The sequence below is a fragment of the Cryptotermes secundus genome, unplaced genomic scaffold (genome assembly GCF_002891405.2).
Source record: "Cryptotermes secundus unplaced genomic scaffold, Csec_1.0 scaffold683, whole genome shotgun sequence".
NCBI lineage: Eukaryota > Metazoa > Arthropoda > Insecta > Blattodea > Kalotermitidae > Cryptotermes > Cryptotermes secundus.
In genome coordinates, this window is record NW_019729903.1 from 779,584 (window position 1) to 797,994 (window position 18,411).

General features: G+C 41.7%; 2 protein-coding genes across 3 annotated transcripts in view; one reads left to right on the forward strand and one right to left on the reverse strand.

The window, feature by feature from the left end:
• LOC111865777 (odorant receptor Or2) overlaps window positions 1-7,376 on the reverse strand; it is a 54,640-nt gene extending 47,264 nt beyond the window's left edge. The window contains exon 1 of the mRNA XM_033751961.1: window positions 7,332-7,376. Within this exon, the coding sequence (XP_033607852.1) occupies window positions 7,332-7,369 (38 nt within the window). The 5' untranslated portion in view covers window positions 7,370-7,376. The remainder of the gene's footprint in view (window positions 1-7,331) is intronic.
• The window catches only part of LOC111865786, a 79,872-nt gene that overhangs the window by 24,130 nt on the left and 37,331 nt on the right, over window positions 1-18,411 (forward strand). Inside the window, exon 1 of one of the 2 annotated variants that reach the window (XM_033751959.1) lies at window positions 4,616-4,897. The exons of the other annotated variant lie outside the window; for it this stretch is intronic. Coding sequence (XP_033607850.1) covers window positions 4,778-4,897 — 120 coding nt within the window. The 5' untranslated portion in view covers window positions 4,616-4,777. Of the gene's footprint in view, window positions 1-4,615; window positions 4,898-18,411 lie in introns of those variants that run through there. 2 annotated transcript variants of the gene reach the window in all.

The window sequence follows — 18,411 nt, forward strand, 5'->3', positions numbered from 1 at the left end:
ATTTTACTACTCCTAGTAAAAGCTGTTTGGAACCAGACTTCTAGAGAAAAAATGAAGTAGACGTTTATACTCAATATAATTTTGTGCGAGCCTTGCCATTTTCGAGATAATTAAAGAAAAGAGAACAAAAGTGCAGGAATTTCTACTCTGTGTGTAGATTTCTTAAATTGTTAAATATTAAATATTTCAAGCTTAGAAATATTAACACAGAGCTGAAGTTATAAGTCCATAATAGATAAATAATAATTTTGCATTTCCTTTACATGCCGAGAGATGGTGCCCGCGGCGGTGAAATAGCGTCCTTCCTTATGGCCTCTTAGCCGGTCAATATGGTAATGACCATGGCCCAGTTTCAGCCAGCCAAATGTTACAATCACATGCTTTATTACTTCTTACCAACATTTCAGCATTAAGTCCTTGCTTAAACCTTTAAAGATTGAATTTCTTCTAAATAATATATATATATATAAATTCAGTTCCCACCTCACAGGAAACACATTACATCTCCCCTACGAATAGCAACCGGTTAATGCTGTTTAGAGAAATAAGTGCTGTTTACTACGAGAAACACACTGTGTTGGCGCAGAAGGTAGCGTTTTGGCATATTAAAGCGGGTGGTACATATAGTGACCACTTGGCTTTAAATGGTTAAGGCAATCTGGTTGGCACAAATGGGGCATGGTCGTGAAAGAAAAAAAGGACATTTAACCCTTTTAAAGACCGAAAGCCATCCAAGTAACTTTTTCAAGTTAAATTTCTGCCTCACAGAAAATACAACTCTATTACAAAAATTGATCGCTTATTATTATTTAGGTAATTAATCGCTGAAAGTAACTATTACCTGGGATGTGGTACCATATAGTCTGGTAGAAATCCACCTAAATTTCGTAGGATTATACTGCCTTTGTCTTCAGGGTCGAAGGGAGACCCAAGCTAGAAACCAATATGCAAGCAGCAAACACGCTTAGCTGCCTGGTTCTTGCAGATTATTCGCTTGGTTTACTCTTCGTCCCTGAAGACAGAGGCAATATAATCCTATGAAACTTTTCGAATTTCTATTAGGCTACATGGTGTCATATTCCTGAAGTTGGTACTGTCCATAGTTACCACCGTGAGACCGCAAGTTGACGAAACAATCGACATTCATTCTGAGAACCACACGAAATACATAAAAATTCTATATAGTGGTTCAACGGAGTTATCTGAAGTCATAAAATTTTCACGAAATGGTAAAGTAATCTCGTAGAATCTACTGTTTGGTCTGGTCGTAGGGTACTAATCGACGTTTCACCAACTGAAGAGATTATTTCTTGTCAGTGTGAAATGTGTAACCCTTCGATGGATTAAGCCGTCTGGCCTATTCCCAATCAGAATTAATCTGACAGACAGTCGGTATGACTCCTTGGAAAGGGGATCAGCCCATCGTAAGGCGACTACGTACACAGGAAACCCGCGGACATTACATCCATACGTCGAGTGACATTCGAACCCACGATGCCAGTGTTAGAGCGGAGGAAGACATTTCGTGCGTTAGACTTCTCGACCACGTTGATCGGCTGAAAATATTTCAAAATTAAAATTATCTTGGTCTGGACCTGGAACTCGCATTTGTTCCACGATATGTATAGTCAGTAAGTAATCTGCGATTAAGCCAAATCGTGACAGAATTTGATTTCTGGGTCTCTTGAGGAATGGATGCGAGTAATTATAAGATCCCAAAGCATCGTTTCAAGTTACGTTTATGACAATATTTCTTTTAAAAATTTAGTCAGAATTCACTCAGTGAAATTGCGACTGATAGATGATCGAAACCATAAAAAGACCATCAAAGAAAAGTTTAACGCGCCTGTCAATTCGTGGTGAAATAAGAGTTAAAAAATTGCCACAATTTATCAACTGTAGAAATCGTCAATTCATCAATGCCATGCTAATAATCACTGCCTACACATTCCTTCAGAAAAGGCTTGCATGGTTAAGACTAGAACTGAGAACAAGAAGATGAGAATATACAGTTCGAGAACAGAAGTAACAGGATGATGATGAGAAGGGCATAATCAAAGCCTCATAATCTCCACTCTTCACCAGGTAATATTAAGGCCATCAAATCAAGCAGGATAAATGAAGCATGCATAAGAGAGACGATATATAGTACAGGCTGTGATTTTGACCTGGCCTCTGGTTTGCGCATAATAAGTTATCAGAATGGAGTGGATCAGTTGATGCAGCTATAGTGTGAGGGGGAGGGATGGAGGGTGGGAGATGCGCTACAACTAAGGCCCAGTTATAATCCCCTACACACACGATAACTCCCCTTTCAGTTAGTGAACTAGAACAAATGAATTGCGCATTCTACTGATAAAGGCCAGGTGTAAAAAACACAGACTGTATATAACAAACTCCACTCTTAGATTCTTAAGGATAAAAAATTACTTTGGCATCTAGAGGCAAATGGGATGATGATATTAAAATGTATGTTAAAGAAACGTGGTTTTAAGACGTTGGATGAATTTAATTGTCTCATGACAGCATCCGTTTGTGGGATCATGTGAATACGCTAATGAATTTTCGAGGTCCATAAAAGGGCGGGGAATTCCATGACTACTTCAGTGAATATCACCTCAAGAGGAAGTTTGTTTATGTTTAATGAAAGGTGAAGCTTGAAAATTGAATTGTTTGGGCACATATGCTTCAGCTTTTTCTCGTTACACTTCTACTTCTTCCCTTTTGGCGCCACAATTCGTTTCGCGCTAGTGTCTCTTCAGCAGGACATGTTCTGCAAATACTTATTTACAAAAGACACCGAATAATTTGGATGGAATAGCGCTCCACCGAAAGGGCTCTCTCTGCCTTCTTAGAGCAACACAGAATCAAACATATCTCCCATTAGATACACTTAACAAGATCCCAGTGTTTAACCCTTCAAAACCCCAGTGGTTACTATATATACCACATCCGTTAACATACCAAAACTCTGCATTCTCCCCGCAGAGTGTATTTGAATGTTTCTTATGGTTTTCATGGTAAACATCAATTATCTTCATAAACAACATTATGCAGGTTGACTTCTGCATCGGAGACGCAATGTGTTTCCTGTGAGGTACAGTCTAAAATATTATATATTATTTATCAGAAATTCGTTCTCTCAAGAGGGTCGTTGTACTAAGCAGAAAGAGTCAGACCCCTCCTCTCGTCAAACAGGAGGTCCCATTTCAAACACATATCTTAGAATGAACAGAAATATAGTCATGTGTCCTGACCCTGCCCGAAACTAAGAATGACTGTGCTGGCGAAACCAACAGCAATTCACCCGACCCAGTCCGCCACAGTCTCTAAAGATTTAAGATGATAAAGGCTACTTCATTACTGTTTTTTTAGTTTTCGTTGTTAAAAAGGCAAGTGGAAGAAAAAGTGAAGTCCAATGTTTAATTATTCACCACATTATAAAGGCGTATGGGGAATGTAGGTTAGGTGGAGATGTTAATCTCGGCACTTGAGAAATGTGAGTGATCACCTTCACTCCCTGGCCGCTTTTCCCTCGGAAAAAGAGCCCCCGGTACCAATTTAATATGAGGTTGTTTGAGTCTCATAGTCGGATCGAACGTCTGTTGGCCTTGTTGGGAACTGAAATCAGATTTTTCTGTGGTTCAGCCTGTAGCCTAATCATTGTACAGACTGGACCATCCAAGCTCTATTTACTTCTAGAGATCTGTTTGAATTATATGCAGAACGAAGCCTGAGGGCCAATAGAAAATTGCCCAACTATATCATTGTCATGTCTCTAAGTGCATGTCCTCAACGGTCAATGCCAGAAGCAAAGACCTCGGAAACACTTAAATGATTGATCCATGTTACGTTTACAAAACGTTCTTCATGCCCAATACACGCGTCTGCCATTAACCTCTTTTTTCCTTCTGTTTCTGTCATCAAATGTTACAGCGCCTGCGCGTATTGAATCGTGGTGTGTGCTTTGGACAAATCAACCCATAAAATGAAGTTGGTATGGTAACCGATTGAATTGCACGAACAGTATGGTACCGCAGGCTATGTGTACGCTGTAGTCTTGTGTTTTATGTCATACATTTTCTTGTAATAATTTCAGGATTCCAATCAGACAAACGTCATTATAAGTTTAGAATCTTAAACAAACAACCGTTATAAATATTGCGTATATTTGATCACATTGTAATATTTGTTCTTAGGTGATTTAAATTGTTATAGACTAGAATGCCTATAAGAAATAAAATAAAAATCGGGCCTGTTGTAAAACAATATAAATTTATTCTTATATTCCGCTGTTCCGCATCTGAAAATATGTTTCTGTGACTGTTATTCACTGAAAAGAATTGAGAAAGTGGAGGTAAAGCTCCATATATATTTGCACTAATGAGAGCTGTGCGCGAATAATAATAATCCGCAACGTGTTAATTACACAAGAGATTGCGAAAATATTTCTCCTGCTTTCATTTATATATTAATATAATTATTATCTTCTATGGTCCCTACATTTTTGTTAGCAGTTAAAATACACTACTTACAACATTGAAAACAACATCTACAATAAGTACAACATCGTATTCAACACTTAACAACTTTTCAGAGTGTAAAGTGTTATCTTATAGTAACTGGCGTGAAATATATGTGTAATTAGTGACTTCTGATGTAGTTGTTGCTCGTTTAAGAAATAAGTGGACCATGAAACAGTTGCGTGAAATGTAACCTAACAGTGAACTGGATTTCACAACTGAATCACATGAAGCGAAGGATTTAATTAAGCAAAATGGGTAACAATTTCTTGGATTCGAGTTTGTCTTCTGTGGTGTCCATGGACCTGAGTTCCTCATGGGCAGCTCGGAGCTGGGAAAGCGCGTACGTTCATCAGAACAGTCCACAGATACGGGTAAAGTATTAAACCAAAACCAGTCAGTTCTCATCATTATAAATTAGGAGGTTTTTCTCAGTTTTTAGATAATAACAGTAGACACAAACATGTGTTAAACAAACAATTAATTTACTTTGATTAGTCAGTCGCTATAGCGACATGGCTACGGGCCCGAGGCCCGCGAAATAGCAATTCTATTTTGGGCAATAGCACCCAGACCGGCTCTGGGACCCACCGTGCCCTCTTTCTCCGAAGCTAAAGCGGCCGTGACGTGAAGGTTAAGATTGCGTGGAGCTATACTTCCATTCGGCCACGTTTTCATGACGTAGTGCTTAATTAAGTACAGAGACAAACTCGTCTTTACTGTTACTCTATAAGCGGGCAAGTGCCGGGTGCTTTGAAGATGTGGCACAGTTCAAATATTTAAGAACTACCGTAACAAATCAAAATTTGTTTGGTAAGAAATTAAGAGAAGATTGAATTCGGGTAATACTTGCTACCATTCAGTCCAGAACCTTTTGTCTTCTCCTCTACTGTCTGAAAATGAAATTAGAATACAAAATCTATAATTTGCTGTGGTTCTCCATGGGAGTGGAACTTGGTCTCTCACATTAAGGGAGGAAGACAGACTGAGGGTATTTGAGAACAGGGTGCTGAGAATAATATTTGGACCGGAGAGAGATGAAGTGACGGGAGGTTGCAGGAAACTGCATAATGAGGAGCTTCATAAATTTACTCTTTGTCAAGTATAATTAAAATGATCGGGTCAAGGAGGGTGAGATGGACAGGGCATGTAGCACGAATTTGGAGAAGAGAAATGCCTATAGAATATTGGTGGGAAAGCCAAAAAGAAAAAGACCACTAGGAAGACTAAGACGTAGATGGGTGGGTAATATTAAAATAAATGTTATAAAAATAGGATGGGTTGATATGGACTGGATTAATCTGGCTCAGGATAGGGTCCAGTGGAAGGGTCTTGTGAACACGGTAATGAACATTCGGGTTCCATAAAATTCTGCGAAGTTCTTGAGTCGCTGAGCGACTGGCGGCTTCTGAATTAGAGCTCAGCTCCAAGAAGCTAGTCATGTGTTTCGTTGTGGCTTGTGATTTTCCTCCGGACTAGAACATAATTAAATAAGTGAAGTTTGAGGTTTTTACTGCGGTGACTATGAAGATTACATTTTTCTTGGTTGTGACGCCGTGTAGTTATTTATAGGTACCTATTTTAACGTCTCCGAGGAAGTTGTTGCCTCCGTCTTCAGGGTAAAGGAGTAAGATGTTCCGAAAAAGTCAGTGATATAAAGAACTGCGGAGGACTGAGGCTAAGGACCAATAGGAGCGCTGGTGCTGAATGGGAACCTGTGGCCCTTAAACGGGCCTGGCGAGTAGACAAGAAGAGAGATATGAAGAAAGGAGTCTTCTGGAATTTGGCACCGTTTATATGTGGTATTAACCGACGTTTCGGAGGAACGTATCGCCTCCATCTTCAGGGTAGAAGGAAAAATATAAGAAACCCGCAAGCGAAGAGACCGTGAGAACCGGTAAAAGTAGCTGCTTTTACCGGTTCTCACGGTCTCTTCGCTTGCGGGTTTCTTATATTTTTCCTTCTACCCTGAAGATGGAGGCGATACGTTCCTCCGAAACGTCGGTTAATACCACATATACACGGTGCCAAATCCCAGAAGACTCTTTTCTTCGTAGTCACCGCCGTGAAAGCCTCAAATCTTACAAGAAGAGAGGTAAATTATAAAACGCAAAGGAGATAAAGAATAGAGGAATAGAAAATGAAATAAAATACGAAAAATATGTAAATAATAAAGAGTAAAAAATGAAATTTAGTTCATTTGTGGTCTGCTTAATGACGTTATCGGTAAATCAGATTGCACAATGTCGACAGAACTGTTGATAATGGACGAACTGGAAATAGTGTGGAAGGCAGTGTTCATAAACTAATTTACTGTACTCTCCCGGCATATGGCTGGAGGGACTGAAGAATGCCATGTAAAATGTTGGTGCCTCTGTCTAGATTCGGAGAGGGTAAAGAAAGTTAGGAATTTGGGTGATGAGACTGTTTAAAATTAAAACAAACAAAACAATATAAAATAAAATGACTATTTGCTAACCTACACGATGTCACACAGCACATATTTCAACAAGTTTTACGGAACAAAGAATCTATTAATCTCGTCCCCATAGCCTTACATTTATGCAGTAAGTCTTCTTTTACCGAATACAGAAACTTAACACGTAAAGCCGCGAAATGGTTTCCCTCCGGTGACAAATAATTAGTGATGTGTCCTCAGAAAACGAAAACGTTTGTGTGAAGGAAAAATCCATTTAATTCACATTAAAACACGCAAATGTCACAGGTGGCAAGGCTTGCGTGTTTGCGTCAGATGTGTGTCACATTATGAACGCGCAGTCAATATAATTCCAATAGTCACTGACTTACCTTGAGGGCCGACAGACAATGGTGTTGTCCCAGAGCATTAGCTGACTGCACCTGTAAGGACAGAGGGAAACCAAATAACTCAGAGACAAAATTACCTCTTGTCTTCATTCTTCCATGAGCCTAGATAGCTTTGTCGGTATAGCGACAGGCTATAATCTGGAAGGCCACAGTTCGATTCTCGACATGGGTAAGTTTTCCTCCCTTTTTTACATAGCGTCCATACCGGGACTGAGGTCCATCCAGCCTCTTATGAAATGAGCACAGAGGACTATTTCCTCAGGGGTAAAGCGGTCGGAACGTGAAGCTGACACCTCCAGCTAGTGCCGATTTCCCGCATACATCGTCATGGCGCAGTGCTGAATTAATTAAGCTCAGGGAAAATTTCATATTTATTTTTGAATGTTGAATTTGATTTAAATTATCTTCGTGATTCCATTGTTGTTAAAATCATGTTTAGTTCTTTCCCATTCCTAATGTTCCGTCGAAAGGCAGGCGTTGTAATAGGTAAAAACGTTAGCCTTCCCCCCCCCCCAATTTCTAATATTCTTTCGAAAGACAGGCAGGGTAATAGGTAAGAACGTAAACCCCTGTACTTCAGCACCATATCATAGAGTGGTGTGGCGTTTGATGTATAGCTCCACTCATTCTTAAACTGGGCGTTAAGTGAAAGTAATGAGCTTCAAGCCCCGGTAGGTCTACCCCTCGGGGAAAGAGCCCCACTGTATAGGGACCTCGGTGGGTCCCAAAGCCGGTAAGGACGCTGTCGGGAAAAGGAAACTCTGTACCCCTCCCGGAAATCGAACTAAGATTCGTCGGGATTCGAAGCATGTGAAGCTGAGCATTTGATACGAAGTGTTTACAGAGCAACTCACACCTCCGGAATCGATGCAACGTTGCTGCAGCATGCCATCTCACCGCCAAACTGTAAACGTATGTCCAAGGCGCAGAGTTCAGATCGATCGGATATGAGCTCATGGCCAATTTGTTTCTGAGTTAATCGCATTTTTAACGATTTATTACAGGCGTATTTAAACTAAGACAAGATCCGCCCTTCCGGTGTTCGTGGCTTCCAGCCCATCATCTGTTCTTGGTGATACAGACAGCTCATGGTATAATGGCGACTAAGGTTAAAACCAAAGGCCGCACCATAGCTCAAGCAGTTGGTCGATGGCTTCCCACCGCAACGGCCCGGGTTCGATCCCGGGTCTGGTCAAGTAGAATTTGTGGTGGACAAAGTGGCGCTGGGGCGGGTTTTCTCAGAGTACTTCGGTTTCCCCTGCCAATCTTCATTCCACCAAATTCTCCATCATCATAATCACCCGGGGCAGGCTACAATAGGCCAATCAGTGACCGCCGTGCCGAGTGGACCCAGTTGGACTCCACCCCCCCCCCAAGCGAAAAAGGTTAAAACCAAAGGGCATATTTATAAATAACGGCCAGTTGGTCCCATCACATGATCTTCCAATATTATCATATGACAGAAACATTCGTTAATAATCAGAATTTCCTGTTTGTAGTGGAAACTAGTGGCTTTATACCACGTGCTTTAATATTCGTATGGGGCACGCGGTCGTGTAGATGGTTGAGGCAGTATGATACAAGAGAGAAGGTCGCCGTTTCGATTCCCGATGAGGTCACTGAATTTTTTCAATTGAACTAATCATTCCAGCCGCACTATGGCCCTGAGGTCGATCCAGCCTCTAACAGAAATGAGTACCAGGAATCTCCCTGAGTCGGGAGGGGGGTAAAGGGCGGCCTGCGCGTAAGGCTGACAACCTTATCGCCATCTGTGAGCCGATTGTCTACAAAAATGGGAGCCTCGACGTCTCACAACCCTATGGGCCTCCATGGCCTGTTACAGGGATAGATTTACCATTTTCTAACATTCAGAAAGTCTTCACTGTGCCCACATAATGTGTTGAAGTGTCTAGTATATCAGATTAAAACGCGATTAAATTCCTGAGTAGCATTAACTAATTTGTCTCTGTAACGGAGGCAAGGAGTCATAGTCTTCTGTAACGGAAACAAGAAGAATTCATAGCGTCTTCTTTGAAGTAGGAACTTAATTTTTAAATGTTACTGACTCCAGGCAAATATACGATACTTGTACCCTGAATTTGATGGTAACAGGTAAGTATATACCATAATGTACGGTGTCCCATCCCAGAAGGTTGTAGTCTTCGATATTCAGAATCCTTATATATGCAGGACGCAAAGTTGTCCCTGTACTTAATTAAGCACCGCGCTATGAAGACGTGTGGAGGATTTGAGACATAATTCTACCCAAATTAATCTTGGCACTAGATGGATGTGATTAGCCAGTTTCTCGCCCCGGAGGTGAAAGAGCCACCGGTGCCCATTGGATAGCAGGCTCAGTGTACCCACAGCCTGTCTGGAAGCTGTAGAGAAGAGAAAACTCTTCCCCTGCCGGGAATCCAGCAGAGATCTCTGAGTCGTCCATCGCACAACGTAATTAAAATACCGACTACGCTATTTCGGGTTCTTATTCAAAATGTGTTAAGTTAAAAACCCATAGTTTGAAGAGAATATAGGTACTTTAAGAGTAGCTTCCCCGGGGATTTAATTCCGTGTCGACTGGAGAGTGTCCAACGTTGCGGAAGTCACACATAGCATCTATATTAAAGTTGTTCTTCCGAAACGTCGATCTCTCCCCGATTTATAACGTTATAACCTAGAACACCTTATTCTTCACAGTCCTCACCGTGAGAACCTCGGATCATTCATAAGAACACATCTGGTTACTTGTTTGTTTTGTTATCCTTCAAAACAATTTCGGGTTGCCTTCATGAGTCTGTGTTGCCACTAAAAGTTTTTCACACCATGTCAATGACACGAACAGACCCTTCGGCGAGTGGCGCCATAGGGAGTCTTTCGATTCAACGATTGCATAGTCTGTCTATTTTAGGTAGACCTCTGTAATGCGCATTGTGGGGATAAGTAAGCGCTTAATGTGTACGTATAGACAGACACTCTTGCAGTAGGTTTCATACCTGCCTATCTACATGATGTATTGGTATGTGGTGACCCACAGGACCACTCACGTGACATAGAGACTTCTACGCACCTATGCTGTTTCCTAGCTATGATAGACAATTTATGACTTCTTACCTCATGACTAAGCCTAAAATTCCAGAAGAAATCGAAGCCTGGGAACGCAAAGAAGAGTGTATTAGAGGCAAAAATATTACCTCAACATTAGGATGATTGAACTACAGTGATTCAGGGTCTTGGCCGAGGGCAGCCAGCGTATATTGGTAACTTCCGATTACGAAATATGATTGCTTTCATTTGGTTTCGAGTGTATAATCAAATCCACGGTTTTGCTGATGAGTTTCTCAAACTTTTTATTATGACGCCCCCCCCCCGCTTTTTAGATTCTCCAAATTCTCATGTGTCATTCCGCAGATGATTATCTTTTTGTTGAAATAAATATAAATCTTTGCATTTGTGGTTATGTCATTGTTTATGAAGAACTAACTTCACCAAAACTGTCAGTAAAAAAATCAACTTCTTAAAGTGAAAATTTTGCATGGTGCTTTTTATTTGATGACAAACTATGTAGAAAAATGTTGAGAATTTCATTGCTCTAACTTTCTATACTTATATTAGCAGTACTAACATGCTCACGGGAGAGATAAGCAAATGCAGCTAGAAACAATTACTTCAGCTGAATTTTAACATTAAAATTTCATTTATTTTCTCATGATCTCTGAGGGCAAAAGCGGGCGTGGTTTCAAGTTGAACACTCACCTTCATCTAGTGCCGAGTTCAAAAACAGTGGAGCTATACCTGCACTCATATGCCTTAATGGCATAATGTTTAATTAAGTAATTAAGTAGAGGGACAACTTCACTTTTTCCTCATATCACCACGCACCTCCAGCCGCCCCCCTCCCCCTCAAGAGTGAGAACCACTGCTATGAACTCTCGTTCAGCGTGGGGATTAGGCTTATCGAGAAAAGCGCGTTAGATAAATCCCTGTTACACGGAATTAATACCCTGTGGGTTAAATTGAGGTACGTGAAGTCTGCAGTTAATAACTAGATACCTAGAATTCTTACACGCATAAGTGGATTGTACTACCCAGGTTGATTTAAGTTAGCAAAAGTACCAGAATTTATTACAGCTTGGATTGCAAGTCTGTGGACATTTCTAGTACAGTAAGATTTTAAACATGTCTCGGCAAGTACTTGGTAGACAGTTTGCAGAACCAGCTGGGGTAAAGAGATGAAGAATATTCCCTCGGCATTAGAATAACATGCGGTGCTTCAGAGACGTGGTCCCCGACAGACTGCTTATGCTCAGCTTTTAAATTAATTTTTTAATTATCTTAGTGGGGGGCAGCGTGGAGTCCAACTGGGTCCACTCGGTACGGCGGCCACTGATGGGCCTATTGTAGCCTGCCCCGGGTGATTATGTTGATGGAGAATTTGGTGGAATGAAGCTTGGCAGTAGAAACCGAAATACTCGAAGAAAATCAGCCCCAGCGCCACTTTGTTCACCACAAATCCCACTTGACCACACCCGGATCGAAACCGGGCCGCCGCGGTGGGAAACGAGCGACTAACCGCTTGAGCTGTGGCGATGCTCAGTTTTCTTTCGTGGACTGTCTGATGAAGTTGTCAGCAACAAGACCAGAGTTCCTCAAAGTCTCTGCAAGTGCGGACCACTACATTGGCGGTCGGCGCACGCGTGGACCACTCAGCCATCATAACATCCTTCTTTGCCGTAAAGAGCAAGCAATGGCTTTTCTGCCTGCGAATAGGTTATCATGTCGAGAAGTGTAGATGTTATAATTGAAAGTTGTATATAATGAGATATACGAGTATGTGTGATGAAGCTGGAAGCAGGCTACACGGTACCATAACCCAGAAATACACCTTCAAAAATTCAAGTCACATGAGCAAAATCTCTCAAGCGATAATGTTACTGACTTATCAGAAACGTGCCCTGTGCTTACCTCGGCTTCCACGACGACTGTACTAACTGGGATTTTCGTGATTTCTTCAGTCTCTACGGACAAATTACGGATATTACCTCGAAATGATCGACGTTCCTACCATTCGACGCCCACAAGCCTGAGTTAACTGTTACCTTTACTAAATAAATAGTAAACCGTCCGCGTATTCCGGGACAACACGGCGCAATATCCCAAAAGATAAGATTCTTAATAAACCATCAAATTTCATATTGTGGCATATTCGCTCAAAGTAAGTTCTGCGGAGCCAGAGAAACAGCAGTTGCTAGAGAACGGCTCTAAAACAACATTCGTTTCTGGAAAACGGCTGAGTAAACAGGTTCCCGAGAAAACAACAACGTAATAACGTCCGTTGTTAGGGCAAAACGGAGTTACGCAATCCGTTCCTGGGTGACGTAAACACATTCCCATGGAAACCGTTAGCATACGAGAATAAACAGTGTTGTCTACACGGTCCGCTCCGAGCAGTTATAAAGAAGAACATTTGAGTAATCCAGTGCAGACTAAGCTGCCGTTATAGCATAAGATAGGCATTGTCTGCTCCGTAAAACTTGTACTGACAGGGGACTTGTATGTAGTGCGAAAGGAAGAATTTTCAATAACGTGCTACATGTGCGAAATGTACACGTCACGAAAGTCCAGGTGTATTCATAAGAAGCAAACCCATCTTCTCCTCAGAGAGGATGTCACATAAGGACTATTACCGCAAGAGTTCAGTTGGAAAAAAAGAAATCTCTGATCGTGGGTCTCAAGGGGCTTGACACCAGGAAGAACTGATTAGCTGTAAACTGCCAGTCGTAGGGTAACTTTGGCTTTGACTTGAATCCAGTGCAGTAGATAGTTGACAGGAGTTCTGTAAGGGACTTAAGCACCGAAGCAGAGGAATATCCATTGTTAACATCCGTTACCAAGCAACGGTTAGTGAAGACTGTAATAGACGAGAAGACAGCGTGGAATAATTTGTAGTGTGGAAAGCAGCAATAGTGTTATACGTAGTTGTTTGTAGTTACGACCTGTAAGTGGTCAATAAATCTATTCACCAATCCAACCCCCCTCCATTGTCACACTCCATCACGTGACAATATAATCTTTTGTTGTTTATTTTGATATAATTTCTGATCAAGAAAATAAAAGAACATAAGAGGGAGGAAGTGACAGGAATCTTGATACAACTTCATGTCTTTTACTCCATGCCAACTATTAGTAGAATTAACACGGAGCAAGGGAGATGTAATACAAATCGCAAGAAGAGGATGCACACAGAGATTAAACAGGATAACCTGAAAGAAATATAACACATCAAAAACCTAGACGAAGACAGAATAATATTAAAATGGATCTTGAAGAAATAGAATGGGAGGGTGTGCATTGCATTCGTCTGGCTTTCGGGCTGTTGTGAACACGGTAATGAATCATCGGGTTCCATAAAATGCTACGTATTTCTTGATTAACTGAGAAACTATTCCGAAGAAAGGCCTTGCTTCATGGAGCTAATTTATGATACCAACTCCACCTATAATTCAAAAGTGACAACATATTCTCAGGACCAATTGAAGCTGCGCTGTAGAGCGTGTCACGTAGGTATGTGTGTTTTTGTTATGAGACAGGATGCAAGCGATTTCTCTGATGCCCAGAATCGTTCTCCTCGACTTACATTGTCTCCTCCACCCTCCTTATTTCCTCACAGGATATGACGTAAGACCCCCAAGACTTGCAGCCGGAAACTTGACACTTTATTGTGATCTGAGGGCTGTTTCAGAAACTACCTGAGGTAAATGGGACGTTTAAACTTACAGCTGAGCTGAGCTCACATGTCGCCTATTATTAAACACAAACGTGTGTTCTATGAATATCTCTTGCCCATGATATTTTCTTTATTTCCTTTTACGACTCTGTCAGTAGCTATTATGCGTCTAAAACATTTCTCAAGGTATAGTATTTACATCGTTATGTCGTAAATAAAAAGTTACTGAATTCTACGTCCAACATACGGTAGGAATGAAAATTACCATGCCGGATATCTCCTTGAATACAAGGGACTTTTTTCTTCATAAGGTTGCCTAACCGCGAACCCTCGAAGAGGGCCGTGTCATAGCTCAGGCGGTTAATCGCCGACTTCCCACCGTGGCGGTCCGCGTTCCAGCCGAGTTGAGGTCTTGAGAGATTTCTGGTGGATAGAATGGCATTGAGGCAGATTTTCTTACAGTACTTCGGTTTCCCCTGCCAATTCTCATTCCACCGACTTCTCCACAATCAGCATCATCGCCTATCATCCGGGGCTTGTACAATAGGCCAGTTGCCGACATGCCAAGTGGACTCAGCCTCATCCTACTATAAGACAATAAAAGAAAAGCGTAAAATAGTTCCTGTGTTTAATTAATTAAGCATTACAACATGAAGACGTATGGGGGAGTGGAGGTGTAGCTCTACCAATCTTAACCTCTGCACCAGATGGAGGTGTGTGGTAGCTTCACGCTCCGGTCACTTTATTCCGGGAGAAAGAGCCCCTGGAACCCATTTATTAGAAAGCTGTGTGACCTCACAACCAGTCTGAACCCAGTGGAAAAGAAAAAAATTACTTACCTCTGCCGGGAATCGAATTTCGATTCCTAGGCCCGTCCAGTCAGTAGCCTAGTCAATGTACCGACTGAGCTGCCGCTGTTCCAAGGTTCACTAGATCAAGCCGAGATCTATAACTTTCGCGCGTACTTAGTTATTTCTAGGCCGCGCCATAGCTCAAGCGGTTAGTCGTTGGCTTCCCATCGCGGCGCCCCGGGTTCGATTCCGGGGTCTGGTCAAGTGGAAATTGTGGTGGACAAAGTGGCGCTGGGGCAGGTTTTCTCCGAGTACTTCGGTTTCCCCTGCCAATCTTCATTCCACCAATTGCTCCACAGTCACCTTCACCTATCATCTGGGGCTGGTACAATAGGCCAGAAGTGGCCGCAGTACAAGGGACTTAGTCCCACCCCACTAGCAATAAAAAAATAGTTATTTCTTAACCCTTGGGCCTTCTAAGAACATTGGCTCGCTTTACGACAGATGGACATTATTCTCTATCGTTTGTCTTTCGCCTTCATCTCTTAAAAATATTACTTTTTCCTTTTTTTCACAGGCTCTTCCAGCCCATTCAAGGCCCAGGCCTCTTATTCAGTTCCGTAATAATATTCACAGTCGGTAGGACTCCTTGGGCGAGTGATCAGCCCGTCGCAAGGCCTCTACATAAACACAGGATAAACGCACATAGACACCAATACCTTGAGTGAGATTCGAACCCAGGATCCCAGTGTTCGAGCGAACGAAGACAATTCATGCTTTAGACCGCGCGGCTACTGTGACCAGCCTTAAAAAGATCACTACAAATCCTAAATAAAAATATAGGTTTATATTAATATTAATTTTAAATAAGTCATGTCACAGCTAAATCAGTATAAGGACGGGATACAGTTGAACGGCCGAAGTTTGATTCCCGATAGTGGCAGATGTTTCTCTCTACTCCACAGCATTCAGACCGGACCTGGGTTCCAGCCACCCTCCTATATAATGGGTACCGGGTGGCTCTTTAACCGGCGGTAAAGCGGCCGGGGCGTGAACCTGGCAAATCACCCCCATTAAGTGCTGAAATCAAGAATGGTGGAGATATACCTCCACTCCCCACTATGTCTTCACGGCGTTATGTTTAATTAAGTATAGAGACAACTTTACTTTTTTTACGGGTTATGAATATTTTAGTTCTTCCCCCCGTCACAGAACTAAAAATTGCTACTGAAATTTATGTAACACGCCAGATAGGCTGTTTTCCATTGCTCTCACATGACGTGACATGTGCGCTCTACATTCATCGATATGTTGACCTTGACAACAAAGTTTCATGACGTCGAATCCTCAAATTTTTTGCTAGACAGTACTTTAAGTCTCGTGAGGCCTCCTCTTATTGATCTGGATGGTCAAGGCCTCTGAATGTAATCTTAGTACGAGTATCTACTGTCATGAGTACGCATTCCATGTATAGCACAAAGGTGGCAATTTGAATTCTGATCTATCGCTGCACTATCTGACCGGCATAAATTGATAACGAACCAAACATCGAGCACGTTCTAGGAATTATGTAAGATGAGAATCGCCCTTCCATTTTCAAAATGAAGTGCTTAATAACTAGAAGGTAACAGCGAAGTTGTCCCTGTGCTTAATTAAGTACTACCCAATGCAGACGTATGGAGAACAGGAGGTATAACTCTATTCGTCTTAAAATTCGGTCCTAGATAGGGGCAAGTAGTCAGCTACATGCATCGGCAGCTTGGACTCCGAAGAATGTATCCCCGGCATCTCTTTAAAATGAGGTTAAGTGTACCCCACGGACGGTCTAAATGCCCCGATGAAATAGAAATTTTGGAAATTACCGGGGATGTGATGCGCCGTAATTTGGTTTCGGAGCAACATTCTGCCTCAGTCTTCAGAGCGAAGAGTAAAGTAAGTAAGAAAGCCGCAAGCAAAGCTCTGAGTATGTCACGTGAGCAACCAGGAAGATTGAGATAATAAATTCATCCGAAACACCGGTAACAATCTACAGGCTACACGGCGTCACATCACAGAAGATATCATTCTTCACAGTCACTGATGTGAGAACCTCAAATCCAACAAAAATACACGTATATTTGCCTCTGGTTGGAATCGAATACAGATCATCCATCCCATACCCAGTCACTACGCCGACTGGACTGTCCCAGCATTGCAAAGCCATATTAAATACTCAACATTTGCTTTCTTCTTCGGAATTTTCTTTTCCTAATTTCTAAAATTTGCCGTACACGATTTGTTTCTTTAGCACGAGTTCATTTTCCCCTTCAAAAACAATATGAATATTACAAATATTGGCATATGATCTTATCACGTTTAGAAATAGGAACGCTAACTCCTACAGCACTGTTATTGTCGGGTACGTCACATGACACACCAGATCACACGGCTTGCGTCCAGGGCACAGGCTCTCGCTAGAAATTTAATGAGAGCCACAACAGATTTCTAGTTCCTTGTATCAGGCCGCAACCTATAACAACTTCATGCAGCTGACCCCTTCTTTAGAAGCCACCAATTGTGCAGTTACTCAGGAATTTCCAAACATTTTATGGAACACATACGTTCATTACCGTGTTACACAAGAGCTCTCCATTGGTCTCTATTCTGAGCCAGATAAATCCAATCAATACCACTCAATCCTATCTCTCTAAGAACCATTTTAACATTGTCCATCCACATACGTCTTGGTCTTTCTAATGATCGCTTTCCTTCTAGCTTTCCCACCCAAATCTTACATTCGTTCCTCTTTCGCTCCCATTCATGCTACATGCTCTGCCCATCTCATCCTCCTTGACCATTCTGATTATACTTGGAGAAGAGTACAAGTTATTAAGCTCCTCATTGTGCAGTTCTCTCCAACATCGTGTCACTTTATTCCTCTTCGGCCCAAACATTCTCCTCAACATCCTGTTCTCAAACACCCTCAGTTTATGTTCCTCCATTAATGTCAGGGACCAAATTTCACACCCCTACAGAACCACAGGCAAAATTATAATTTTGTATATTCTGTTTTTCCTTTTTTAGACAGCAGACAGGAAGACAAAAGCTTCTGAACTGAACGGTAGCAGGCATTACCCGAATTCAGTCTCCTCTTAATTTCCTCTGAATCAGATTTTGATTTGTTACTGTCGTTCACAAAATTCTGAACTGTGCCACATTTGCAAAACATATGTTGGCCAAAATTTATGGGTGTTTAAACTTCAATTTAAGAATTCAACAGCAACTCACGGCAATGACTGTGAGGATATGATGCCGTGTACTCCGGTAAATCATTACAAACATCTCGGATAATACTTCCGGCTCCATTTTAACCTGAAATTGAAGGTAATTGGTACATCCGAAAAATTAATAATAATCTACCAGATTACACGGCGTCACATTACACAAAACATTAATTTCCATAAACGGGATATAGAATTAAAGAATAAAGTAGACTCCGTGCTTCACTCTCATGCCATGATGATATGCGGCGCATGGACGCATGGCTTCACGCATTCCTAAACTCGTC